We start from the raw sequence: 27,292 nt of genomic DNA on the forward strand, positions 1-27,292 counted from the left end.
TATCAGAGAAAGTTAGTAAAGTGAAGAGGAAGCTGGAATTCCTTCTTTGAAGGAGTTGGAGACACAGATTCGTTGTAATTCTCTTACCTTTGTGAACTGACTTGTCTCCTCACACCAGTGTGGTAGGATTGGAACAATTGTGGGTGGGATGAGAACGCCCTCAAGGATATAAATGCGACCATTTTTTGCAACAATATCTGTTTCTTCCACTTTTTCTCCACTCACCAAGATTTGTCCCTATGAAACAATAAATTATTATTGATAATGTGTTTTTAGTTCCTCAGTTTCTGATGATTTAATTTTAAATGTTTAAAATTACTTTCTAGTCATGCTTCTTATGAATTTACTATCTAATTTTTATTATGCTTGTTTATGCAAGAACCACACATATGTTGTGTGTTGTCTTGAATACTGGTTTTCAACAGAGGTATCTAAAGTTTTTCTATGAATCTGCCATGTCAGCCTGTGTAACTAGGGAATAAGAGACTGTGAAAATGGGAAAACTGCTGATGACTTCAGGCACTGATTTCAGTGGGTTTAAGCATGCCTTGGTGTTCTCTCTGTCAGAGGAGGGGCAAAGTGAGAGACAGTCTGGGGTCTATCCAAATTCACAGAAGAGAGGGAAAAAAAGTATTTTTTTTCTGCATTTACTCTTTGCAGCTGCTCTGCCATTACAAGAATTTTTATAGGTGCATCTCCACTCCAGAAGAGAAGGGAGCTAACCTAACATATCAGCTTGGTTTTGCACAAGTACTGGTCAATTAACACTATTAAAAATGTGTTCACTAAGTAGATCAGGATCAGATATTACAGAGAGAAAAATAATATTTTTGTGTGCACTGGTAAGTGTTTAAAATGACTAAAATATGTAACAGAATTATTTTAAATAGATTCTTTTTTAAATAAGGCAGAGCATGAATGAGAATCATTCCTGGACTGTGGATAAGCATAAGGACAAAACCCATGTAGTCTGTTCTTGTGTACCAATCATTTGCTCTGCATCCTTTATAAAATTAATATTAACAGTAAGTGGGAATGAGAAGTTGAAAATTCCTCTGCTAATGCTTCCCCTAGCTCTTTTCATTGCCCCTGCATGCAAAGTTGCCTCAGACAGAGGGAGCTGCTCCCAGGGCAAGGCTGTGACTTACAGTGCTGGTTCTGTTAAAGTGGATGAGCTGCTTTGCCATGGTCCTGATGTGCTCTATGGAGACAAGGCTGGCAACCTCTAGCTGAAATAAATGTAAATTGGTTGAGACAAGTGTAATATCATTACTCTTTTCAAATCCAGACAGATTTCACAAGAAGGACTTTCTTTGGGGCGAGGAAATTATTATCAATGTGACAATTATTATCAATTGACTAACCAGCTTGTGTAACAAAGTGAGTGCCATTAAATCATAGCTGAGCTTGCTGGTTCCTGCAGGTGAGGACCTTATTGCTCAAAAGAATATTAATTTTCCTTCCAATTATAACAACCAGTCTAATTAAAGTTAATACTTTTCTCTAAAAATAGCCCTGTTTGCGTCCACAGACCATTGTGGTGGTGCTGATACCACCACAAAAGAATATTAATTTTATTGCTCAGAAGAATATTAATTTTATTGCTCAAAAGAATATTAATTTTCCTTCCAATTACAACAATCAGTCTAATTAAAGGTAATACTTTTCTCTAAAAATAGAGGGCTATTTTTGTATAGAGGGCTGTTTGCATCCACAGACCATTGTGGTGGTGCTGGTACCATGGAGGTACACATGGTTCTTATGTTCCCCCTCTCGGGTTATACAAACTGAGCCTTTCTTTAAGGATTATACAAACTGAGGTTATACAAACTGAGCCTCAGTTGTATACAAATAGGTTATACAAACGGAGCCTTTCTTTAAGGACACAGCCACTTCTTTCCTTCCTTCTCCACAACAGAGATTGATGTGGGGATGAACTTCCCCCCAAGAAAAACAAGGGGCTTGCTTAGAGGATGCAAAAAGCAGCTCTTTCTGAAAAACAGACTGATTTTAGCAGAATAGGCTCAGAGGTAGCTCGATTTTATTGGCAAAAAGTCTTTTTCCTGCTACTCATGCAGGAATCCTGACAATGCCCCTGCCAGTGGCTCCTGTCCCTGCACCCTGGGCTGGCAGAGCAGCTGTGCTCACCTCAGTGTTGGAGACAATGTGATATCTGACTAGCTCCAGCAGCTTCCAGGAACCCTGCCAGGGCACAAAAGAGACTGTTTAACCCAAAATGAGCCTCAGAAACCCAGTCTGTCTTGTTGAAAGGACATGGGGATCAGAAGAGCATCACTGGTTGGTGCACCAGAAACCCCTGGGTCAGTGTTCAGCCTGTGGCAGGCACCCTGGCCTTTCACACCCTCATCCCTACACCACATTTTGTTTTGCCATGGGCCTTCCATGGCATGGATCTGTTTTGGGACAGGCAGGGGGTGTCCAGGGGATGGGATACCAATATCCACCTCTGGGACCCCACCAGCAGTGCCTCCCATTCTGTGGGACACTGTGGGGTCCTTGTTTGTTGCTGCTTCCCTTGACTGTTCCCACCAAGGGTGATGCATTTCAGGAGAGGTTTGGGGCTGTGCCAATTGTCTGTCCAGGCTGTGACAGATGTTTGGGCAAAAGCAGAGCACTGTGGGCCTGGTGTAGAGGAATATCATGCCTATGTGTGATGGGAGACTCCAGATCATCTTCCTCTCCAGGTGTTTTGATCTTTAACTGTTAGAGATGGCTTTCAAACTTGATAGGAGCTAATTCAGATCCACACTGGGCAATGCATTTATGAATCTTTTATCTCTGCTATCTGAGAAAGATTTGGCTTATGGAAACACTGTACCTCTGCAGAAAGCAGGTAATCCAGAACCTCAGCTTTCATGTTATTCAGAGCCTTGTTGCTTGGAACAAAGACTGTGTAAGCCTGGTTGTCCTGCTGTAAATCCACTCCTAGGCCAGTTTTCTGTTTTGGTTTAAAAATAAAAGGGAAATTACATATCAATATTTGAAAATAAAAGGGAAAATACATATCAAGAACATCTGAAAGTAGCCTTATGTAATTGCTTTAAGGGATCCTTACCTCTATCAAAGATGTAAATTGGCTGCATCTTCCATTAGCCTGAAGTAATGACATGATAGTTTTCTGAAATAGGATAAAAGTAAGATTTTTTTTTTTTAGTTGGGAATATGAGATAAGTATCAGTTCCTATGAGACATTTCTTGACTTACTGTGTGAATCTTGGTTGTTACAGGTTGAATACATTTCATTTGGAGGGCTGGTGGTGCTTGGAAACGATTGAGATGGAAGCACTTTTTTCCTGGTTCTATGCTATAGCATATAGTTAGATTTTGTCATTTTTTGTCATTTTACAGTTAGATTTTGTCATTTTCCTGAAATACTGGGTGAGAACAGGAAACACAGCTCTGTGTGTATGGGTAAAGAGGTTTTTTTCTCTTCATCTCCAATAAAAAAAAAGGTAGAGGAATAAAATATTTGAAAAAGGCAACATAAGGAAGGGAACTTCTAAGCAAGCATGATAAGCTGGGCACCAAAACCCCAAAGCATTTAAAACCACTTTTTTTTTTTTTTTTTTTTTTTTTTTAATATTAGCCTTTGTGGGGAGAGATCTGTTATCTGTACAGATGTTCCTCCTCTTAGTGTGTGATTCTGGCATTCAGTGAAATTCACTGATCATGACTGCCAATTTTCCAGGGAACCAACCAGATGCAGTGAGAACATCCAAACCCTCCATGGTCCAGCTTGGCAGAAGGGTGAATTTGGTCTGTTTGCTGTGGAAACTGTGTCCTTACCTTTCACTTTGAATATTGCTTCTGTGGCTGATGTGCAATGGCTCAGTAGAGTTTGTTTAATATTTGTCAGTCACCCTCCTTCATGTCCACCTCATGTGAAACTATTTTAAGAGAAATTTTGACATTGCATGTGTGTAATTTATGGCTCACCTCTTTGCTGCTCTCAAATGTTGGCCCCACGCTGTCCATGGCTTTGTCAATAATGTGCAAAATTCCATTGGAAGCAATAATATCCCCCTGCAAAATTTTTCCTTTCCCCCTTCCTCCTTGGATTCTAATCCTTAATTGATTATCCTGAAAGAAACCAGGCAATGGATAATGAATTCTTTATTATGAAATGACAGCAGAGTGTGTACACAGGTTGAATGTACTTTAAGACCCCTTCTTGTTGCCAACACCTAAAAAATTTAAATCTGAGAAGGCTAAAGATTTATTCCAATGCTTATCAAGGAAATAGAAAAAAAATCCTTTGGATCAGCATCACATTCTTTTGCTTCAGGACAGCAAAATTCAGAAGATAAACAGGCCCTGAGGGGAATTCAGTGTACTTGAAAGTGTTGTGGTGACTTCTAGTAATAAAAATCTGTCAGGAAATTATTTAAAATATTGCTGTACTGGAAAGATCCACTCCTATTATCTTGTGGGGCTCTAATACATTTCCTTATATTCAATGTATATTTAAAACAACAAAATGTTGCTGATGCTGCACTGTACTGAAGCCTTCAGGAAACAAACAGGGCTCAGACAGCAAGGATATTTTCCTGTTATAAATGGAGGGTGTACTCACTGAACATACAAAATAGATATTTCTGCTCAGATGCCACTGATCTACTGCAAAACATGAGAAGCACTTGATTGATAAGAATTACTTATTTATTAATTAAATACTTATTTATTAATATAAGAATTTATTGATAAGAATTTATAAGATTGGTAAGAAGTACTGCCAAGTCACTTAGTGCTGATAATGACTAAAGGTAATTTTTTTTGCTGGTTTTAGTGGGAACTTTGATGCCAGGGAGGTTTCAAGTTTGATTTGAACTCCTTGTGGCCATGACTGTGGTTTTTCCTAATTCCAGTTATCTTCACCCTGATGTCTCCCTGCAGAAAGAGCTTTTCTGCTCCTTGTGGAGGGAACAGAAAAGGTCACTTACCTTTTCTCCCTTTGACATCTCTCCTGGCTTGCCAGTCAAAGTATATATTACATTAGCATTATTCAAGCTACTGGTGTTCACTTGACCTGCAATAATATGGAGTTTAATGAAGTACTGGGCTTTCTGTTTATTTTTCAGAAGATCCTTCACCTAGAAAAGCAGAGGAACAGAGATTTATTTCAATGCAGGCTTTATCTAAAAAAAAAAAAAAAAAAAAGCACAGTGAATGCTTTTTTGCTCTCTTCAGTTTTTTCACTCTGAAATTACATATTTTTCCCTGAAGTAAGGTGATGGGGTCTGAAAAAAGTGGTTGCTCTCTTGGTTTTGGTTCAGATCACATTGTACCCTTGTGTCCCTGAATGAGCAGCAGGTGCCTTCAGAACTGTCCTGATGTCAGTGAAAAGAGCTACTTACATGTCAGTCTCTTTTTTGTTTTGTTTTTTTCACTAAAGCCATTTTTTTCTATCCCCCTTATGTAAAAGGTGGCCTGCAGGCCTTGCTGCTGACAATTCAGATCTTAGTCCAACCCCTGGCCCAGCTGAGTGAAAAGACTTTGAGCATGGTCATGTAAGAAAATCCAAAACTTAGCTTGGGCTGTGACAGTGTTCCACCCTAACTCACCAAATTATTTTGTTTTTCCTTTAAGTGGGAAAAATGCAGCCTGAGGCCCTAGATTTAAATATGACTGGAAGTGTATTAGAGCAAATTATTTATATCTGCTGAATCAAAACACAACACAGATGAGATCTCTGCAGAAACCAAATCCCCCAAACGTGAAACCTTCTCTCTTGTTTACTTACATTTGTGCCTTTGAGTCCCTTGTTTGTTGGTACAAGCACAGTAAATGGTCCCAGAGTGCTCAGCTGCCATTCATAGGTATTTTCTTATGAGAAGAGGGAATAAAAAAAGTTTAAATGCCTATTGAAAACCTCATTTGCCAAAGGGACTGTGCAAAGCTGTGAAGGGAGAATAAGCAATAATAGTATCTGATTATTAAATATTAATTTAAAGTTCTAAAGTACAAGCCATTAAAAGATGAGAGACAGATGGGGATGTGAAATCCAGGTGCTGCTGCACATTTGACACAGAATGAGGCAAAATATTCAGGATGCTTCTGGCAGCCTGGATTCTGTGGCATGCAGACCAGAGCAAGGACACAGAACCAGCACCTTCTTTGGGGAACATTGAAATCAATTCAGTCTCTATGGGGTGAGAAATATGCAGCTGATAACCTACTGGTACTGCAAATATCAGGGAATCAAAACTAGATGCACTGAAAGTTAATTAGGATTCATTTACTACTCAGAGGCTATTTCTGTATCCAAGGCAGCAGCATGAGAGACCACTGATTCTGCAGCTGAGGGCATTGAATATTTCTGATATTAAGCTCTTTTTCTAGAGGTATAAAAGCAGAACTGAAAAAATCTCTACAGTTGTTACAGGCGTATTGTACAGATAATGTATCTCAAAATTAATATGCTGTCCCACAAAACATCTGTAAATTCTTAGCTTTTGGAAGACATCAGTGTGGAGTGAACATTTTAAGTTAACCTAAAACATGTGGTTAGTGGTTAATGTGTCTTTGTAGCTTCTGGCAAGTTGATCATATGGCACATTTATGTCCAAAACATGAAATCTGGGTTGTTGTTAATTCAGCATGCTGGGCACTTTTCAGACAAGTGAGGAGAAATGCACAGAGAAACTGCAACTGAGCTCAGTGCTGAGCCAATGGATATTGATCCTCAGCACTGAGCATGAAAATCTCTACCAGGTTTTGACCTTGGCCAGCTATGGAGGATCCTTATTCCTTCGGTTCAGGAATTAATGATCTTTAGTTTGATTGCTGGCCTTTGTGGGACTGAGTAAATTATATTAAAGAGAAGGATTCCCCCCCCCCCGATGTTTACAAGTTAAAGTCTGCGATCCATCTCAATTCTAGCTGTGCTTGTTCATACCTCAAAATTTTGGCCATAGAGATGATGAAGGCTGTTAGGTTATTCAGTCCACCAGGTAACTGGGAATGCCAGTGTTTTTGGTGGACTAGTGTGTGTCATTATAGGCCAAATCTTATTTGTCCAAAACAGTGGGGGGCAGAAGAAGTGGGGTAACCCCACTTGTTACTGTGGGGCGAAATCCACTGGCGATGTTAAATGATGTGTGAGTGCTGTGGAACAGGTTTAGCACTTCTGCAATATTCTTCCACTCTGCATTCATGGTGTGAGGAGCAGAGCAGCTTCAGGTGGTCTGAGGGGCTTTGCAGTGGGCAGCACATGCGCTGCCATGCTGGGGGGCAGACAGGAGGATCAGCCCCCTGGGCTCTGCTTTTGTTCATTTACTCACTGAACCTCCACAGCCTCCCAAAAAACTCACTTTTTACCAAACCAGGGCACTCACCCATGAGCAGGAGGCTGGATGTCAGCTTGCCCTGCCACTGTCCTCCCACTTGTGCATTCAGCTCCTGGAGGCGCTCCACGATGTTCCCATGGCACACAAACCCATTCCCAATGGAGCCCTCCTGGCACGTGCACCTGGGGAGGGATTGGGATTGGGATTTCAGCTGTGCCTCTCAATAAACTGGCACCAGGTGTCACCTGCTGCTCCTCTGAAGGCATTTCCAGGAAACGCTGGTGCACTGGGGTTAATTCTCTGCTTTTGCAAGCTGTGAAATGTGTTAGTGGGCAGGAGACAGCAGTGTCTGCCTTGCAGGACCTTGGAATAGAGGCAGCAGTGTCTGTCCTGCAGGACATTTGAATAGAGGCAATGTGCAGCCTCTGTTTCCAAAAGTATTGTGGCTGCTGGAGCCCAGAAATCTACGGAATTTACCTGTGGGGGAATAGAATGTAAAAAAGTAAAGATGGTGCAGAAGGCAATCTCACCCCTGAGGAGTTGCAGCTGTGCTAGTATCACCAAAGATTAGGAACAGGGCTGCGCTTAACAGGCCACAGCTGTGTCTAATAAGGATGAATGCTATAAAAGAGTGGGTTAACTGGGTGAGGAGAGAGCTGGAGTTTGTTGGCTGTGCTGAGAAGGGAGATGGAGTTTGTTGGCTGTGCTGTGAGGAAGAAGGAGTCAGTACTGCAAGGAGCCGCCCATGAGAAATCGCCAAGAAGGTATGGAACTTTAGCAATAAGATGGCATCACCTATTCTGTTTGTGAGTGAGGAGAGAGCAGAGAATAAATGTGTCAGGTGGCTCTTGCAGCAGGGAGTCTGTTTTGTGAAGAGCTCACTCATGGGATTTGGCAGGATTAATGGTAGTTAAGGGAGGTGATAGTGTAGCCACATTTCTCTTCACAGAGAAAAGCAAGGTGCAATTCTTCCCAAGAATATTTCTGAGATTCACATTCTCTGAGCCTCAGAGAAAGGAAAAAACAATTATTATCTCATTTGCTGTGCCTATGTTTGTGCAAAAGTAGAATGCAGTATGGAGATTGTTTAGCCAAAGTGATGGTGTCTTGTTTCTTTGGCCTATTAGGGCCAAATGTGTGTATGTGTAGGGACTGTGGGCTGATAGTTACAAGATTTTGTGCAGTTGTGTGCGGAGTTGGGTGCTTGGCAGATTAAGTTTGGATGTAATGTAATATAGTATAGAATAATATGGTATAATTAATTAATTAGACTTCTGATGAGATGGAGTCAGATGCATCATTCTCTCCTCCTCGTTGGGGGCAAAAATATCCACTATAAGATAGCAGCTCATCAATCCTTGCAATTGGTTTTGTAGAAAAAGTTTTTTTGCTTTTAACACAACAAAGTGGTGTTTTTTTTACTCTGCCCTTTAAAATGCCACCATTTTGGGCATTAATACTTGTACTTTTAATGTTATTTTTTTTTTCCTGCTGCAGCACAAAATCTTGTGCTTTTTTAGATGTAGGTGTTGCTGCTGCTGTGTCTCGTCTGGAAATGGAATTATTCTGCAAATAGCATCTCATGTGTAACACCCTGTGTGTCTCCTGGGGACTCCATCCTGTGGGAGTGCCAGTGGGGTGTGCCTGGCCCAGTACTCTGGGTGTCTAAAGCAGACCCTGGTCACAGTGCCCATGAGATGGACAGACAGACACTGGATTAACAGTGCCCTTCCCAATTAAGTCTGCAGCATGTTCAATATTCATATCACCTCTAACCACAATGGTTCATCTCTCTGGATATTTGTTTCCTAATGGCATCACTGGAGAAGGAACATTATTAAGATGCCCTTTCTATAATTATTCATTTGCATGTGCTGGTTGTTAAAACCCCACCTCTGCCCCTAACACCCCACTGCAGCACCAGCCAGATGCCAGACCCTCTCCTTTTTCCCATGCATGGTCTCTGCTGCAGCTGTTTCTCTAGTGAGAGCAATGTTATTGGAAAGTCTCCCCAAGTCCCTGCAGTCTGGGGAGCTGCCTACACGCTCAAAAGAATATTGAGATTTTGGCCAAGAGTCTCAAGCTTTGAATCTGATCCTGGGTAAAAATGGCAATCTGAAAGCAACCTAAATTTTTAGGATGCTATTGTGAGGGTGAATCCACTTCTTTCTAAGGGGATCTCTTGAGCAGAGAGAGCGTGACTGTGGAGCCTGGATGAAGGGTTTACAGCTGGGAGAGAGGAGCAGCTGCTCCTTGGGAGCTGATCCATTTTTCTGGTGGGGCAAATATTGCTGAATTGCTGTAGATAGCTCTCTTCTACTTCTGAACAGAGAGGAAAGCAACTGAGGCTTCAAAGGAGCTGAGAAATAGCAAAGTAGAAAAAAGGAACTACCCTTGAAATATGGCACAAATCAGATCCAGGTTTCAAAATAAAGCTCTCTTCTCTTTTTCACCAAATGTTCATAAAGAAGCAGGTGTTTAAACATAACTTTTTTGGCTATCATTTCTGGGGGCACAGTGCACTGCAGGAATGCCTGCATGGTTTGAAACTTCTCTCCTGAGGACAAATATTGCTCATAACTGAGTGGGCATCCAAGTGACATAGTTTGGATTTGTGTGCCAAAGGAAAGCATTGAGCAATTACAGATTAGCACCTATTGGATGGGATTGAACCCTTCAACCTGTGTGCTTCCTCACTCTTTCTGATGGAGAAACTGACTTTCTGTGGCTGGGCATGGGGAAAACCAGCAGGACTGGAAAAGATGGGAACTCTCACCACTTCAGCTTATTCAGGGAAGAAAAAAATCTATTTCTCTGGAAGAGGAAAGCTCAGCTTTCTATCTGCATTTTACCAAAACCCTTTATAATATGATAGAGTTTTGGTTTAAGAAGCTACTAATTTCCACATTGAAGACCTAGAGGAAAAATAAGAGTGGCATTAAGAGAAAATAATAGAGTTTAACTGGCAGTAGGGCAGCTCTCCTTGGAAACCAGAGAGGTTATGATCTAATGTGCAGTGAAATTCTGCACTGGTTGGAGCTTCTTAGCTCCTGGGCAAGGCTGAATGTGATCACTGTGCTGAAGCAACACCAGAGAAAGGGTCAGCACTCATTCAGGAAAAATCTACATGGCAACATAAGACAAAGGCAATGGTGATTTTTGGGGAGATTGCTGCATTATATTCACAAAACAAATGTTTGGGGTTTTTACATTTTTGCGTGTATGAAATATTTATTCCTGTACAAATGATTTGGTTCTGGAGGAAGTAGAAATGTCAGTGTGAGGAAAGCTAATAGCACAACTGTATCCTTAAAAAAAATAAACCAAAAATAGAAAGGAAACAATGCACTTTTGTGGCATCTGTTATAGCTCTGTGTTTTAGAAAACAAACAAAAACAATCAAAAAAGCCCTCCCAAAATACATTTCAAATCTGAGATGCAGCTAAAATAGTTTGTCACTTATCAAAACCTATTTTTTGTGCCCACATTTACAAATTAATGCTTTTTTTTTAAAGTTCCTCTTTCATAAAAGGATTTTCCTTAGCTCAAGTTTTATTTCAATCCCACTCTATTCTTCTGTACTTTTTTTTTCCATTAAATATCTTTAAATGGATGATGTGCAGAGAATTTTTATTGTTCTTTTCCATCCCCAGTAATAAATTTTTAATTTTCTCATTCTAAGATTCTCAAAACTTTCTCAGCTTTCAAAAATTGTTTTACAATGGTAAAACAGTGACTAATTAGGGAAAAAAAAGCTCCTGATTTGGAACTTTATTTCAAAATTTCAGCTGCTGTTGTGCAGTATGGCAGTACTCTATACTAAGTGTTGTGTGAGACTGTAGTGAGCAGTTTGAGTAGCACGTTTTGCTGTAGAAGAGAGAGAGGGGATATTCTAGATAAATTTCTTTGAAATGCACAATATCTGATGTAGAAGTGATGCTGGTTTTACCCAGCCAGGGAACACTGCATGATGAGACAAGGACTGGCAATGAGAATATTCTCCTGAGAGAATGCTTTCTGTACATGGATCTAGGTGATAATTTGTTCCTAACTTACAATAAATAGCCTTTATTGTCCTTCATGTTCAAGCTCTTAGCTCCCAAAAACTGTTGTTTCAGGCACTTTAACCCAGTACCTGCCATCACTGGGCTATAGAAACATATAAACCAAATTCTGTGTTTTAAGAGAGCTTTGTAGAGTTTAGTGCTACCTGTGCCTTTTTCCTAACATCCATGCACAGCAAAATCCAAGTCTGCCAGAGGTTTTGCAGTTTCCCCCTTGCTTGACTCGAGGTTTTTAGGAATCTGCTGGGGTTGGTGCTGCTTTCACAGCCTGGGGGGGGCAGATTCCCTGGTTGTGTCTGAATTAGTGCACTCGGAAGGGGCAGGGCTCCAGTGCTAGCCCATAATTAATGCTGATTAATTTTCAGCATGCTGCCTGGCGTGTTTCTGGCCCACACCAAGGAGCATTCTCCCTGGCAGTGCCCAGGGAAAGCATGTGCCAGGGACTGCTGCCAAGAGAAAGTTACTCTGTTTTGGAAGAGGCTTTAGCTGTAAGACAGACAATGCTGCTTGCCCTGAGGAGGAGAAAAGAGGTTTTGGCCCCTTTTATTTACTAGTGTAGAAATGACCTCTGAGTGCTTTAAAAATAAAACTTAATAGGTATTAGCAAATGGCCTGCTGACATCTATCACTGTGTTAATGGCCCTAACCCCATTAAATCTTGTGATTTGTCCTTGATAAAGAAGCCATTAAAGATAACTTCAGGAGGTGTCCATCTACAGGATTTGTTTCAGCAACCCATTTACTGGGGAAGGAGGGAGAAACTGTGGAAAAATTTCATAAGCAAAAAGACTCACATAATCTGTCCTGGTGCAACTGTTGAGCATTTGGCCTTTTTGTGGCAGGTATTGTTTGTTTCACAGCTGTCTATCATGCTGCAGCCTTTCCCAGGTACAAAGTTGGTATAATGCTCCTTGCATTCACAGTGGGACTGAATCAGAAGGATGAGAGAGGGGAGAGAAAATTAGCAGTGCACAAATTGTGGATTTCAGCATAATTTCTGAAACTAGAGCTTGAACACAGTGTCTTAGTTAATCCCCTGGTGAGTTCTGACACAAATGTAACGCTTATATTTGTACACACCAGCCTGTGTTTCAGCCATGTGCACTTCACTGAGACATGACCATGAACTGCAAAAGAACCTTGAATGATCAAGTCCCTTTTTGGCTCTTCAGGGTACCCAAGAAAACCAGGCCTTTTGAAGCCTTGCTATTTTGATGGTGTGAGTTTTACACACAAAGATTGGAGCCGGTTCCCAACACCATGAATAATAAGTAGTCTTTGTAAAGTGCTGTTCATTGATTGTTTTCAAAGACTCAGATTGCTTCTTTCCTAAACAACCCAAATTTAGACATGTTTATGTATTACCAGTATAAGGACCCTGCTGGTTTTACAAGTCCCCTGTGTCAGAAAGACAAAATTTAACTGGGAGAAGATTTATTTCAATTGCCTCCATTTTGGGGGAGGCAAATCAGAGCCAAAAAACAACACTATTGCCATTCCTATTTTCATAGAGGAGCTAAAAGGACTCCCTCCTGGTCATCAGCAGGGCTTATGGTAAAACTAGGAATAGCATTTGATTTCCTTTGGAGCTGGAAGAAGAAGAAGCCTCATGGCTTCTTTTTGGAGAGGAAGCATTATTTCTTTTTGGGCAGTCACACTGACCTTTCCTGGCCCATCGTAGATGCAGGTGCTGGACTGTGCCGGGCAGCCCCCATGTGCTGCCTGGCAGGGGTCTATGGGCAGGCAGATTTCACCATCCCCTGTGTAACCTTCTCCACAGGTGCATTTGTGCTGGTTTGGCCCAAGGAAAATGCAGTCAGCATTAGGATCACAGACCTTGCTGGAGCACGGGTTGATAGCTTGTGAAAAAAGGAGTGAATAAGTGAATCATTGCCCACAGTTCTAAAAGTGAAGACAAGGGTTTACCAGAGCACCTCCATGCCAAACAAAGCCTGGGCAGACTAAACTTTTCATAACAGCCAAGTCTGAAGTGTTGTGGCCGCGTGGAGATGGAAGGGAGGAATGTGTTTATGCTAACATAGCAACCAACTGTTTGCTTTTGAGCAGAAATGATCTCTTAACTTGGCAGATCGAGTTATAAACAGATTAAAGCATGTAACATGCTCATTAAAATATCACAACTATTTCCTTGTTCTCTGGTGGGTTTTAACTAGAGAAGGTCAGGTGGGAGGTACGAGGTCTGTGCAAGCTTCAAACACATGTTAGATCAGTTGGAAAATATTTCTCATTACAATAGGCCTTCACTCTTTCCTTTCCGGTAGTTAAACACTATAATGTCATCAGTTCAGCTGTATGGAAAACTGTCCAGCAGGTACTTTAGTCTTCCACACTCTTCTGCTTTCAGGATGGCACTAGAAGCTCACTAGTTATTTTCATGAACCATTTTTTTTTTTTGAGGCAATAGCATTGCTTGTTCTTTTTCCAGATCAAGCAATGCTTGGAGAGCATCTTCTCACACCTTTGTGTCCACGTTAGGTGGCAGTTAAGCAAATGTTGTATCTAGAAGATGGCATGCCCTGGAGACACCTAAAAAGTGGTGCTTCTCACTGTTTTCTCCTCTTTTCTCCCTTGATTTGCCCTCAGCTGAGACTGATCTGAGCCAACCTCTTCTAAATTGTGCTTCCAGCATCAGATTAAACAATATTCTTTGTTGCAATTAGTCTAGAAAGAAGGACTGGCACCATAAGACATAAAGTGAGTAGGGAAAAAAAAAATCTGACTCTTAAACAGTTAATTTGGGCATTGAATGGCAAGTTGAATTTATAAAGACATCTCTAAGGTAGATTTTTCCTGTAGCTGAGATGCTATCAGCCTTGTTTCATGAAAAACAGGAAAGCTGAAATGAACTTTACTTGCTTGTAGAGCTTGTGCTTGCTGATGGAGCTGAGCTGTCACAGGATGGATGCTGAATAAATATAAGTCCTTGGTTGCTGTTGTTAGGGAAGCAAGCTCTGAGACTGAGCTGTACCAAGCAGAGGGATGTGAGAGCAGTGGATTTGTAAGCACTGATGACCCAGTACCCACCTAATGTGTTTCAAGGAGGCTGACTAGCTTTAGTCTGATTGCATTTAGTCTGCATGGGCTGTAACTTGTTAGCAATTGGATGGATGGGCTTCTGAAGCACATTTTAGGATTTTGTTTCTTCCTGAAGGAATGTAGGGATATGAACGCAAAAGAAAAACTAGGTGGTGAGATGTGGCTCAAAAGCACATTCCATATCTGAGCTATAACACTAATGGTGGTGTATTTAAAGAACTGGGGCAGATATGGGCATTACTCACGTTCACATTGGATACCGTCCCCGTGGAATCCGGGCAGGCAGGTGCATTCCAGCTGTTTTCCATCCTCCCCTGAGGCAGCACACCTGGAGTGGGCAGGGCACTGCAGTGCCTCACACTCTGCTATGGCTGGGGGACACAGGGGGACAGGTTAAGCTGCACCTGCACAGTCTCAGGCTTTGAGTTCTGTGTGTGGAAACTCAGGGCACTGGGAATATTTCTCTGTCTGCTCTGGGGTGCCCTGACCCCCACCCAGGGGAGCACTGACTTTGACCCTCATTCATGGAGAAAGTTCCCTAGACTTCAAGATAGACTGGAATCCACAAAAGTGTGAAATAGATTATGGAGAGTAGTGTAGATGCATCATTTGGTGAGAAATTTAGGTTTTGGGATTTTTAGTATGTTGTGAATGGGAGCAAAATGGAGGGCACAGGGCTCCTCTCCTCACACAAGCACCCATGAACTAACATTACATTTTACAGCCTGTTAATCACCCATCAGCTTCCAATGACTTAGGCCAACATACTACCCAAACAAAGGCCTAACCCCTTGAACATCCATTCACCAAATGTCCTCCCCTCTGCTACTCCTCTCATGCTGACTCCTGCCCCTCATGATCATGGCAAGCCAAAACCACCTAGAACAAGAACCTGGGTTTCTTCTTCATGCTGCTTCTTCCTTCTTCTCCATGGGTTTGGGTGGCATTTTGTAATTGGATGGAAAAGTATGCATTGCAGCAAAGTCTGCATTGGGACTCTTTGGGATCAGTTATTGGGTTAAAAGGGAAAATAATCTAGGTGTCAGTTCTGAATTGCATAGTTTAGCTTTAAAAGACCTTGTAACATGAGATTGTTGGCCATTTTGTGCCTTGCTGCCGAACTCATGGTAGTGAGACTGTTTTACTGATAAGAAATAGTAAACACCTGAGTCTGAGCATGAACTCCCATCTCAAGTGCCTTCAATCCAGACCCAGAGAAACTGATAAGGTTCAGCCTATGTTTGCTTGCTCTTGCATGGCTAACCTGAGACCAATTCATCCTCACCAGCTCCACCTGTATCACAGCTGTTGAATTTATGTCCTGTGGAAAATGCTACTTACGCTGGTCACAGCGGGGCCCTTTGTATCCAGACAAGCAAGTGCAGCTCCCATCCCCTGCAATCCCACTGTTGCACACTCCGTGAACGCAGCCACAAACTGCAGGGAGAAATGGAATTGCTTTGCTGAGCAAGGATGGTGCTTGGAAAGCCATCGTTGCTCATAGCAAGGTGTGTCCTAGCCAGCAGCTCTGAACTGAGGGCCTGAATTTATAGATGAGGCGATCAGTGCTTGCAGTTGCATACATCATAAATATCACATTAATTTTTTTCAGCCCCAAGTCTGAAAATCTGCAGAACACACTGTAAACAACACACTGATTTGTTGCTAATGCCATAAAACTTGTAAAAATTTGGCAAACAATCTGAAGCCAAAATTGGATATAATGTGTAACATAGACCTCTTTAGTATCAGTAACCTATTGCTTGGTTTTGTTCAACTCTGTATCTCTCACAAACCCCAAGAAGAGATGAGATTTAAGACCTTTTTTTCTCCTCCCTAAACAGAATTTATTTAGTTAAAAGCATAATTTATCACTGTAGAAGTCTCAGACTTCTCTCTTCCTGTAGTGTCTCATTTCTGGTTATATTCTGGTTTTAAACCCAGTGACAATATGCACACAAGATGATGCATTCACAGTCCAGGCAACTACAAGACCCTTGAAAAATAATTGTTGAAGCCTTAAGTATTCTGAAAAAGCTTTATAACTGCTTGAATTATGGTAATGATGCTTTTTAAAAAGGACATTCAGAGTTACACTTGGAAAAGTCCAAAAGAGGTACAGAATTGTATTGCCAATCTCATGTTTAAGCTGCAGTGATGTAGCATATCCTCTTCCCCTTAAAAACATAGCTTGTGTGCATGCAAATTACCTGCACTAATTAACAACCTCCTACCTATCTTAATAGACATAATAAAATAAAATAGACATAAAAACCAGGAATGTCTAAGGTATTACTGAAAAGCAGCCACAAATGAGCACTGCTTATATTTTATTAATTTTAGAACACTTGGAGGAGCTCAAATATCTGACAGCTGAAGTATAATATATTGCTTAAATTAATATGTAATTGAATCCTCCAGTAACAACTTGAAAAATAATTACATTTATGATATTAAATGCATTCAAGTACCTTATTTTCATGAAAATGCTGGCTCAGTTACATTTCTGTGTATCAACACTGGCATCCAGTGGACAGCTGGTAGAAAAAGGGCCTTTGAGCCAGCAGTGGTGTAGGATTAGTGTAGAAAGACTGACACAGATTATTTAAATTGAGACCACTTGAGACTCCTCAAAAGTAACATTATGTAGATCTTGAGGGAAGAAAAGGAGTTTTACTTTGAGATAACCAACTAATACCACTTAAGAATAGGACTACTTAAATATCTTTTTCAGTCAGTTTTCTGGTTTTTCAATGTGATTTTCAGCAAGAGTCAGGAAGATAAAATAGCAGGGACCATTAAGAAGAAGGCAAAAGTGGAAAATGTTATATGCATATATACACTTATGATACATAAACATTTTAGGAAGTGTACATGGCTTTAATTGCTCCTTCAGACTTCCACTTCTGAGAGATGTGTGGCTAATCAGTGAATTCATCAACCACCCAAACTCCAAAACTAAAGTAGGCACATCCTTCATCACACTTTTGACAGAACTGTGGATTTCCCTGGCACAAGATAGAGCAAAAAGCTCTCTTTCCTTTCCCCATTGTGTTCTCTGAGGCAGACAGCAGCTCTTACTGGGAACTCTGTGGGCCCTCCACCCATTTCACTGTGATTTCTTACAGACTGAATCAAGCTTTCACCCCCTTCTTTTCCCTAATCAAATAAAGCAAATTCAAATTTACCTGATGTGCAGTCAGGACCGAATAAATTGTCTTCAGCACATTTTTCACAGGCTGTCCCACCAAATCCTCTCTGTGAATTACACAATGGAAATCAAAACTTAAGTTTCTCATCTATCTTTATACAGACAGATATATGCTTAGCAGGTTGAAAACAGCATCTTTTGCTGCCAAATAAAACCCCACGACAGTTTCAATCAATAGCTACCACAATCTAGAAAACATTCTTTTGAACAATCTTGCCCCCACATCTTTTAAAAAAATAATTTGTAGATCTTCAAATCAGGTGTTCTAAATATCAAGGTAACAATAAAATACAATAATCAAGCCTAACGTACAAATCAGGCTTACAATTGTTGGGTTGTATTTTCTAGCTGCTTCTACCTCTGTCTCTTTTTCGTATGTCCCCAGAAGAGTACTTTTGATGTCAAGTAAGGATGAACCAATAGAGGGGGAAGTAAAAAAGATTAATTTTTTTTAAACTAAAAATCTATTTGCCTGAGGTTAAGCACTACGCCTTGCACTCTCAGCAAAGGAACAGTGTATGGAGAGTATAGCCCCATGTATAAGTTCTTTCTATTTAGGCCAAAAGTCACAAGTCTAAAACCTAAAAAACAGGAACAGAGCACAATTTAAAAAACAGAGGAACTCAGAACACCTGTCTCAGGAAGGCAAGGTTAAAGAATTTCTTAATTCCACCTGAACATGTTTAAGTCTGGAGAAATAATAATGTGAAAGTTAATGGAATCCAAGCAAAAAATGAACTCCAAGCTGATCATCACTGCTGTTTCTGGAACGTTTTCCCTTAATGTATGTATAGAGTAGGGCATACATTACTCCTTAGGACAGCTTACATGCTATTGTTGATTTGGTTTTCATTCAAAAGAGAGAACTCACCTGACAAGTGCATGTTCCATTCCCAGCCATGCCCTGCGAGCAGCGTCCTCTCCCATTGCAAGGTGATGCGGCTCCCCCTGGACATTCTGGAAATGACAATGCTTGAGCCATCAGCCACCCTGCTGTGTGACCCTTGTGCTCCCCTTGCACACAGGTGACAGCCTTGGCAGCTGCAGGGTTTTGGGCTAAACAGGGACTCTGGAGCACAGCTGCTGTTTTGCAGCTGCCTGCATCTCCTCACTGGAATCTTAGCATCAGCAGAAACCACCACTGTCTCTTGTCTGGGAACTCAGGCTAGTGGCTGTGTGTGGAAACCCACAGGGAATATTTCTCTGTCTGCTCTGGGGTGCCCTGACCCCCAGGGGAGCACTGACTTTGACCCTCATTCATGGAAAACATTTCCTACACTTCAGGATAGACTGGAATCCACAAAAGTGTGAAATGGATCATAGAGAGTAGTGTAGGTGCATCACTTGGTGAGAAATTTAGGACTTGGGATTTTTAGTATGTTGTGGATTGAAGAAAGATGGAGGGCACGGGGTGTTGTCCTGGGTTTCTTCTTCATGGTTCTTCCTTCTTCTCCATGGGTTTGGGTGGCATTTTGTAATTGGGCAGGAAAGTCCACATTGGGGGCTCTTTGGGATCAGTTACTGGGTTAAAAGGGAAAATAATCCAGGTGTCAGCTCTTAATTGGATAGTTTAGTCTTAAAAGACCTTGCACCAAGGGATTGTTGGCCATTTTGTGCCTTGCTGCAGAACTCATGGTTGTGAGACTGTTTTACTGATAAGAAATAATAAACAGCTGAGTCTGAACATTAAATGCCATCTCAAGTGCCTTCAATACAGACCCAGAGAAACCAACAACTGGGCCCCCCACAACTGTGGTCAAAGGAGTGAACAAAAAATAATTCTTTTATTCTAAACTCTGCTGGTCCACCTCTGCCACACCTGTTTATGGCTAAGCTGTTGTTTCTTCTGGCACAAGTGGAGCTTGCCTGAACACTCCTGTGTGTTGATGTAACTCTGATGGATTGATAATTTGCTCTCTGGATTTTGTCTGTTGCTAAATTAGGGTTTAATAAGCCTTCCCCCCCCCCGCCCCCCAAAAAAAAAAACGGAATGTTCTTTCTGTGGGAAATTTTTCCTTTTCCCTGCTACCTTCATAAGACTGTGATATTTTATTCAAATGATCTTAGAAATTGAAATATCGAGATATCTCAAAACCAAATCCTGTCCAAGGGGCTGTGGTCAGTAACCAAACTTGTATGCCAAAGGTGTGTTATGCTCTTCAGTGCCTCTGGTGCTAAAACCATGGTTACAGGCAGCAGTACAGAAGGTGAGGCAGTCTGAACAAAAACCCCAGACAGCAGGATGACATAAGAAAAAAACCAACCATATTTATAATAAAAATAGTCTAATTGTTTTGTCTGAAAAATTTCAAGATTCAAATCTTTACTGAAAGATTCTCTACAGGAAATGTATATTACAGTGGCTTTTAGTCAGATCATTCTGTTAGGTTTTCTCCCCTATATGGATACCCTTATTTTTCACAGTTGTCCTGCCCCTCCTTGGAAATGATGTATTGACTCTCTTCCATAAGCCTTTCCTTCCTGTAATTAGAATTCCCATTAAGTACCATAATTATGTTACAGGTGGGATCTGAATGTATCCAACTACTCCTGGCATCACAGGTACTCTGCTGTACCTTACTTGTGGATTTATTACTTATAAAGAGTCTCAGAGTTTGTTCTGTGTGGGTGGGGATGGGCAGCACTGGATTCATGCTCCCTCTCTGTAGTTAATCCTGATTTAGAGTATTTAGATAATGTGGAAGTTTCAGTAAGAATGAATTTGATTTGGACAGAGTGATGAGTAAATAAGTGGATGTATATATGTGAAAACTTAATTCCGCTGAAAGCTTTGGCTTTATACCACTTGTTAATATTTCTTCATTTATTACTTAATGTAGTCTGAGGTCTACTGCATCTGCCTAAGCTTCTTTTGAAAAAACAAATGATTTAAAGATGAAAATTAAAGTGCTGTTTATCTCATACATGCTGAAATAAGAAGATGTTTTAAGAATTTAGGTTAAATAACTACAAATGAGGGAAAGTAATAAATACATATCCTTTAATCTTTAAAGTGGCTTTTAGTGAATGTTGTTTTCTGGCTACCATATGACAGCTAAATCTTAAAGATTCATGACAGCTGTTTAATAGTTGCCATTCTACAGAATAGAAAAAAAATATACTTGCATTGATGCTTTTATTGAATGTGCAAGGATGGAGAAAACTGAGTTCATGGTATAATTCCTATGAAAAGTTGTTTACAATTGTTAACAAAGCAGGTTTTATTTTTGCCCTTGGCATTCATTCACTCCTTGTCTTCCCTGCATCTTGTCTCTTGTTTTGATACCAGCACCAAGGGACAGCTCTATCAGCAGTGGGGTAAATTACCAGATTGTTGAACAAGTTTGGCCAGGCAGATAAAGAGTTTAATGCAGCCAGCAGGGCCACAGGAGGCAGTGCTGGGACACTGGAGCAGAGCTGGCACAGTCCCCTGCTGCCACCCTGGGGAGAGGCCAGACCTTTGCTTTTATTGAGGATGCTTTTTGAAAAGCAGTAAGGAAGAGATGCTCTTGCTCATCTCTTAACAGATGTCAGTGAAGGCCAAACCTTTGAATCTAGGCCATATCTAACAGCATTTTTTCCCCTTCATGGACTTAAATTCAGCATTTTCCAAGTGTTGTCAAATAGAGCCTCTCAAAAACTACTCTTCACCTGACTCCCTTTGAGGCTAAAGCAGTGAGTAGTACTTGAAAAGGAGTATTTTGAACCATATAATTTGATAGCATTAAATTTAGTATATTTCCTCTTGGCCTTTATTTTTTCATTGAACATTTCCCTCCCCTTTATTCTTACAATCCTTTCTGCTCAGTTGGTCATATCATACACCTTTCAGGCTTTTTTTTTTAGGAGCCATGGAAATATTTGCCCAGAATGGGAACCTGTGCTGGGGTAGGGAGCAGCTCCTTCTGCACCTGAGCTCCTCCAGCTGTAGTACCTGTGGCTGGATGATAGTATTGAAAGGCTGTTCTCTTTCCCCCTGGATCTTTTCTGATCCTGTGTTTTTTCTTTTTGATTTTATGGCCTTTTGCAGAGGGATTGGTGTGAAGCTGGATAGCTTGGTGTGCTTCATAGGGAGGGAAGGGGACAAAAGATTTTTCATTCACACTGTGTGTTTCAGCATGTGCTATCATTTAAGGAAGTCAGAGTGCTGTCTAAGACCTAATTTTGTCCTTGCCATCAGATGATAAATGTAAAGCAAACATCTAGTCAGGGATTTTTGCCCAGCCTCAGGAAGGACCGTCTTTCCTCCAAATATTTCAACTTGTGCCATATTCTATTACAGAGGTTGTGATAACGTGGAGATAACTATATTTTTCCCACCAAATGAAAGCAGAAACAATGCTGAGACCTCGATTCTTAGCTTTTTGGGGTCAGGAAGTTTGTCCAGAGGAAGAGAGGGCTTCCTTGCCTTGGCAGCTTCCTCCACACACTGGTGCAGGCAGGGCTCTGCCTCTGGGGCAGGGGCTCTGATGTCCCTCCAGAAATACTGATGTCCCTCCAGAAATACTGTGTGGCTGCCCAGAGCACCCTGATCATGGCAGGATGAGCTCCTGGGCTGCATTTGGAGGTGGGGAGGTTAAACCACCCCAAAGTGACTCTCTTCAGGAGATATAACCACACACTGTGCACTCAGCTCTTTGCCTGGCTTCTCCCTTGAAGCTGCTGTGAGCTGCTTTCCTCTAGTGGATAAATCATGTTGTGACTTATCCATTTATCTGCTATTTGCCTTTAGTAGATAAATCTCTGGTGTTTAAATAACAGCTTGGGCTAAAATTATAATTTTTTTTTTAAATCTGTTTTGTGGACGAAGGACTTCACAGACATGGAAACAGACCTTGAGTCCATTAACTAAAGGAGGAAACACTCTGTCTGGGCAGGGAAACTTCCCCTGTTGGTCTGGATGCCCATCTTGGTAGCCTGAGATTTGATGCATTTGTGGAGATGCTGGAAAGCTTTTCCTAAGAAAAGGGGCAGCAGGAGTTGAGGCACTCCTGATTCCCTTGCTTCAATATTCACAGGCAGTTAAAGAAATAGTTTCAAGTTGAGCTAAAAGAAAAGATCCTCCCTGCATCACAAAATCAAGAATTAAAGAGATTTGGAAGTATTTCAGATGCAGAAGAAGGTGGTTTTGACCTAAAATGAAACATTTAATTTGTGGTTGTAAAATCTTAATTATTTAAAATCCTTTTTGGTGATCCTCCTGAATGAAATAATTTTGCAGGCATTGACTGCAATGATTTGTTTTGAAAATCTCAAAATTTAGGTGGTTTTTTGAGGCTCTCTTTTCTGAGGCTCTTTTTCGCTTTTCTATAAATTTTTCATTGTAAATGAAAAGCTGAATTTTAGCTGAAATTTTAGCTGCATTTTAGCTGAAAACTGCTATTTATTTCTACTTTTATAACAAGCTTAGAGGAACAAACTTCTCACAGTAATAGTTTGTGAAAAGAAGAAAAGTTGCTGCTTTATTTCTGTTCAAATTCTGTACGAAAATAAAACCTCAAAACAACTCACCCATGCAGTCTGGGCCCCAGTGTCCCTGGCAGCACTCAGGTTGCTCAAATTCCTTCACACAACGGTGTCGACAGCCCGAAAAAGAAAGTGTGTGTGTTTTAGTTTCCAGGTAATACCTGTGGGAAAAAAAAAAAAAGTTAGAGCTGTTTTAAAATACTTAAAAGCCTCCTGTGGAAGGGAAATGAATTTCTTAAGTTCTTATTCTTTCAGTGGCAGACAAGAGAACTTTAAGCTTGGTTGCACTGATCTACCTTTTTTCTTCTTCATTAAAACATGCATTGGATGTCAAGGTCTAAAAAGATCCTTAGAGCTGTTTCTTTTAAACAGTGTATTTATCTTCCCACCCCAGCCTAAATACAGCCCATTTCTCTGATTTTTGATTTGATACAGTATTTTAAAAATTGTTTAATATCAAGGTTCTTTAAATTCTGAGTATGCTGAAAATAGTTATATTTTCTCTAAAATACTGCTTCTTTTCCCCAGCTGGAATGGCAAGACGTCAAATTGATATTGATATTGAGATATCTCTTCTTGCCCTTCATCCCCACAACTTCTTGATCTAGAAGTGTGAAAAATACTTTATTTATATTATATATAAGATTAACACCTAAATATAGTATATAAATTTATAATATATTTTTGTATCATTCATATCCAGTATGCAGAATAAATATAGAAGAGAGTATGATTCTATTCAAGAGAAAATCTGTTAGACCATCAATAACAATGTTTATTTTCCTCTTATATCACCTGCTGTTTAGCTTCAAACATAAAACACCCTGAATGCAGCTTCAGTTCTGGAGTTGGTGAAGCCAATGGTAAATGTTCATAAGAAAATTGCATAGACTAGAGAGTTTTTGAGGTGTATTATTATTTTATAATATTAGAAACAGTATTAATATTTTTATAATATTAGACAATACTGATCTTGTTTTATACTAGAAACAATATTAATATTTTTATAATATTAGAAACAACATTAATATTAATTCAAATCAGAAAACTATTAATATTTATAATATAAACACACTATTAGAATAATTTCTAATTATTAATATTACTATTTATGAACATTAATATTAATGAATAGTAATATCAATAAAATAAATACAATATTAGAAGAATTAAAATATCACTATAAATAAATAAAAATAAATGAAAATATCAATATAAATAAATACACTATTAGAAATATTAATATTCATTAATATTAATTAATATTTAAAACAGTATTAATGAGAAGCTCTGGCAGAGCAGGTACCTGCAGTCCGGTGTCCCAGTCCCATTGGTAATTTTGGTGTAACCAGCAGGGCACTGGGCGTCAAGGTTTAAAGAGCAAGGCACACATTTGGTTTTCATTCTAATGAGCAGCCTTTGGTCACATTGCTTCTTCACCTGCAATAGGAGCAGAATAATTAAGAAGGAAAAACACTACCCCAAGTGACATTGCTGAAAAATGACAAATTTAACTCAGCTTTGTGCTCACTCACAGCTCTTTTCTGTTCAGCAGGAGCTCCTTGTTTTGGAGCTAAACTAAGAAATAGGCCACACATTAGAGCTTTTCCTGCACAAAATATATCCAACCACTGCAGGATAAACCCTTCTAAGTGTAATATTTTTCCTAACAGTGCTTTATCAACAAATGCTAAGTTTGTCAGACTTAAAAGCCAAATTACAGAGACAGCATCAACCAAGGGAGTGTTAGTTCCAAAGCTGCTGACAAGTGCCTTCCCCACTCAAAGGCAAAATTAAACAAGGTATGGAGAAGGCAAAATTAAATCAGCACCACCATACTGATCTAAAGGGCTGTGGGTGGTTTTTTCAGACTGGTGTCAAAGACTGACATCTTGCTTTGCATTCAGATCTGGTGAAGGTTTTGGGCCTGACCCCACCACATCACTTAGAGAAGAGCAGGCCCGTATTTTTTTGTTTTGTTTTGTTTTAACCTGTTTTTATGCATCTATTTTAAAGCAGTAAGTCTTTGCTGAACTGCATCTATTGTTGCCTTTATTTTCTTTCTTGTTGTTATTTACAGAAGTAAGTTCCCCGTTCACAAATGGTGAGAAATGACCTAATTCAGAGTATGGTTTTTGAAAACCAGCAACATAACCCAGTGCAGCCCAGACCTTCTGGGCACTCATGGGATGCTGCAGCCTCTGCAGAACCTCACAGTAGGTCTGGTGGGTACCCAGGCATCTTGGGCAGGAATTCCACAAGTCCCATGGTGGTTCTGGATGAAGCCCTCACTCCGTTTTACAGCTGGGCATTTCAGCAGCAAAGTGTGTGAGGATGTATCACAGATACTGATAAGGAGATTTAACTCCATAACCTCAGAGCCACTATATGTGATTGATTGCCACCACCCACATAAAACCACATTTCAGCATCTATTTAGTTGTCAAATTTTAGTTTTCAGAAGTGCACTGTTGAACCCTGACCTGGGTAACATTGAAATATTTGAAATATTTTTGTTGCGTAGATGCTTTTCAGGTGTCATTGAAGTAAACATGTGACCTTTTCCCAGATGCGGGTATAAAGTGAATACAGCTTGAAAAGAAATTTGGTTGTCATCCAAAAGGCACTCTACCAAATTTTCATTTTTGGAACAATAAAATTAATTGGGTGTTTTGAAAAGGAAAAATTTAAATAAAAATAACTTATGCCCTTTCTCTACCACCAGCTGTAAAACGCTATTTGTTTTGGAATGGTAACATTATTTCTAGTTTCTCCCAATTCCTCATTTTCCCTTTTTGTTTTTAGAGAAAATAGAAGAAAGTTGGCTTTTTAGTGACTCTTCTTTTTAGTTTTTTCTTTTTTTTTTAAGAAAAACATATTTCCCAGTACTTTTTGTACATTTCAGTATGTTTCCATTTAAAAACTGCAACCAAGCAACAACAATAGCAACAAAACACCTGAGTGTCTTCTCCCTTCCAATTCCTCTCTTTTTATTTCCTTTTCTAAATCTGTTCTGCCTCTCTACAAGGGTGATGAAAACAGGTGTTGTGAAATTCCACAGATTCACAGTATTTGTACATGACAAATGCACGACTTCCCCAAAGGTCTACAAACCCTTTAATTATGTTTATAACTTTGTGTTATTTACTTTACATAGCTCAAATCCTTCAATTTTTATCCCTTACCTGTCTAAAGTAGCTTTTCCTCCTTTTAGTTAGTAGGAACAGATAAGTTTTGCTATAGAAAAGTTTCTGATTTCTTCTGACTTGTCAGAAATCCCAATCAATTTCTTCTGATAAATGCATCATTTAGTCTTTTACCACATATGCCAGTTTTAGAGACTTTTTCAGTGTACTCATGCTATATCATTTGAGCCAAATTCTCATACAGAATAAACAGATGCATTTCTCTTATTTCAGAGGACTGAATTACAGAGCTCTCAGGTTATAATTCATTGTCATATGCACCAGTATCTGTTAAAGTGGGTTTTTCTGCCATAAGATACATTATCTGATAACTGTTCTCTCTATAACACAGAGTAAAATAGACAAATAATAATCCATTATGTAAAAAGCTGCTTCTTACCTCATCTTGGACTTGTGATGTCAAACAGAGTTTCATTGCAACCAAAAAAGCAAAAAAGAATAAAAACCCTGGACTTTTTTCCATTGTGAACTGGACTTTTTTCTTTCAGAGCCGTCCAAGCATGAAAATTCAAATTTTGACATGAAATGATTGTTAGAGGTGCTGTTTTTTCTGCATTCTCAGGCAAATATTTTTAGCAGGACTCCTGTCTTCCCCAAGGTAAATCAGTGAAGGATAAGGCATGCAGAGCTTGCCTAGGCAGGAGAGATTCCAAAATGCAGGGAATTTGCTGAAAGCTTTCACTAGAAAGCTGAATAAAGCCTCCCTCACTGAATGACAGGATATCCTGACAGGGCTCTCATCATTTATTCCTCTCTCTGGAGCTGCTGACAGTACAAACCCAAGGACACTGAACTGTTATGACAGAGGTGAGCATGGATAGGAGGCTGCAATAGCCACTGGGCTTCTTATTATTACAGTTATTTAACTCATTTAAGGGAGAGCAAAGGATCTCTGCAAATTGGCTTATCAGCCCTAATAACATAAGGATAGGTCACCCCAATGTGGTTCTGGGAGAAATACTACAGATTTTATCTCAGGAG

At 40.1% G+C, this 27,292-nt stretch overlaps 1 protein-coding gene across 4 annotated transcripts in view; it reads right to left on the reverse strand.

Moving 5' to 3' along the window:
• Nucleotides 1-27,006, reverse strand: part of STAB2 (stabilin 2) — an 83,476-nt gene extending 56,470 nt beyond the window's left edge. For all 4 annotated transcript variants that reach the window (XM_074539015.1, XM_074539014.1, XM_026790886.2 and 1 more), the window contains exons 1-18: nt 26,691-27,006; nt 24,412-24,545; nt 23,151-23,266; nt 18,511-18,596; nt 17,617-17,686; nt 15,770-15,865; nt 14,674-14,799; nt 13,034-13,230; nt 12,166-12,299; nt 7,356-7,489; nt 5,762-5,844; nt 4,962-5,111; nt 3,958-4,101; nt 3,077-3,139; nt 2,840-2,959; nt 2,149-2,202; nt 1,149-1,229; nt 88-237 (exon numbers count right to left, since the gene is read on the reverse strand). In XM_074539015.1, the coding sequence (XP_074395116.1) occupies nt 88-237; nt 1,149-1,229; nt 2,149-2,202; nt 2,840-2,959; nt 3,077-3,139; nt 3,958-4,101; nt 4,962-5,111; nt 5,762-5,844; nt 7,356-7,489; nt 12,166-12,299; nt 13,034-13,230; nt 14,674-14,799; nt 15,770-15,865; nt 17,617-17,686; nt 18,511-18,596; nt 23,151-23,266; nt 24,412-24,545; nt 26,691-26,774 (2,022 nt within the window). In that variant the 5' untranslated portion in view covers nt 26,775-27,006. The remainder of the gene's footprint in view (nt 1-87; nt 238-1,148; nt 1,230-2,148; nt 2,203-2,839; nt 2,960-3,076; nt 3,140-3,957; nt 4,102-4,961; nt 5,112-5,761; nt 5,845-7,355; nt 7,490-12,165; nt 12,300-13,033; nt 13,231-14,673; nt 14,800-15,769; nt 15,866-17,616; nt 17,687-18,510; nt 18,597-23,150; nt 23,267-24,411; nt 24,546-26,690) is intronic.
• Between the last annotated feature and the right edge of the window lie 286 nt (nt 27,007-27,292).

The sequence above is a fragment of the Zonotrichia albicollis genome, chromosome 4 (assembly GCF_047830755.1).
Source record: "Zonotrichia albicollis isolate bZonAlb1 chromosome 4, bZonAlb1.hap1, whole genome shotgun sequence".
NCBI classification, from domain to species: Eukaryota; Metazoa; Chordata; class Aves; order Passeriformes; family Passerellidae; genus Zonotrichia; species Zonotrichia albicollis.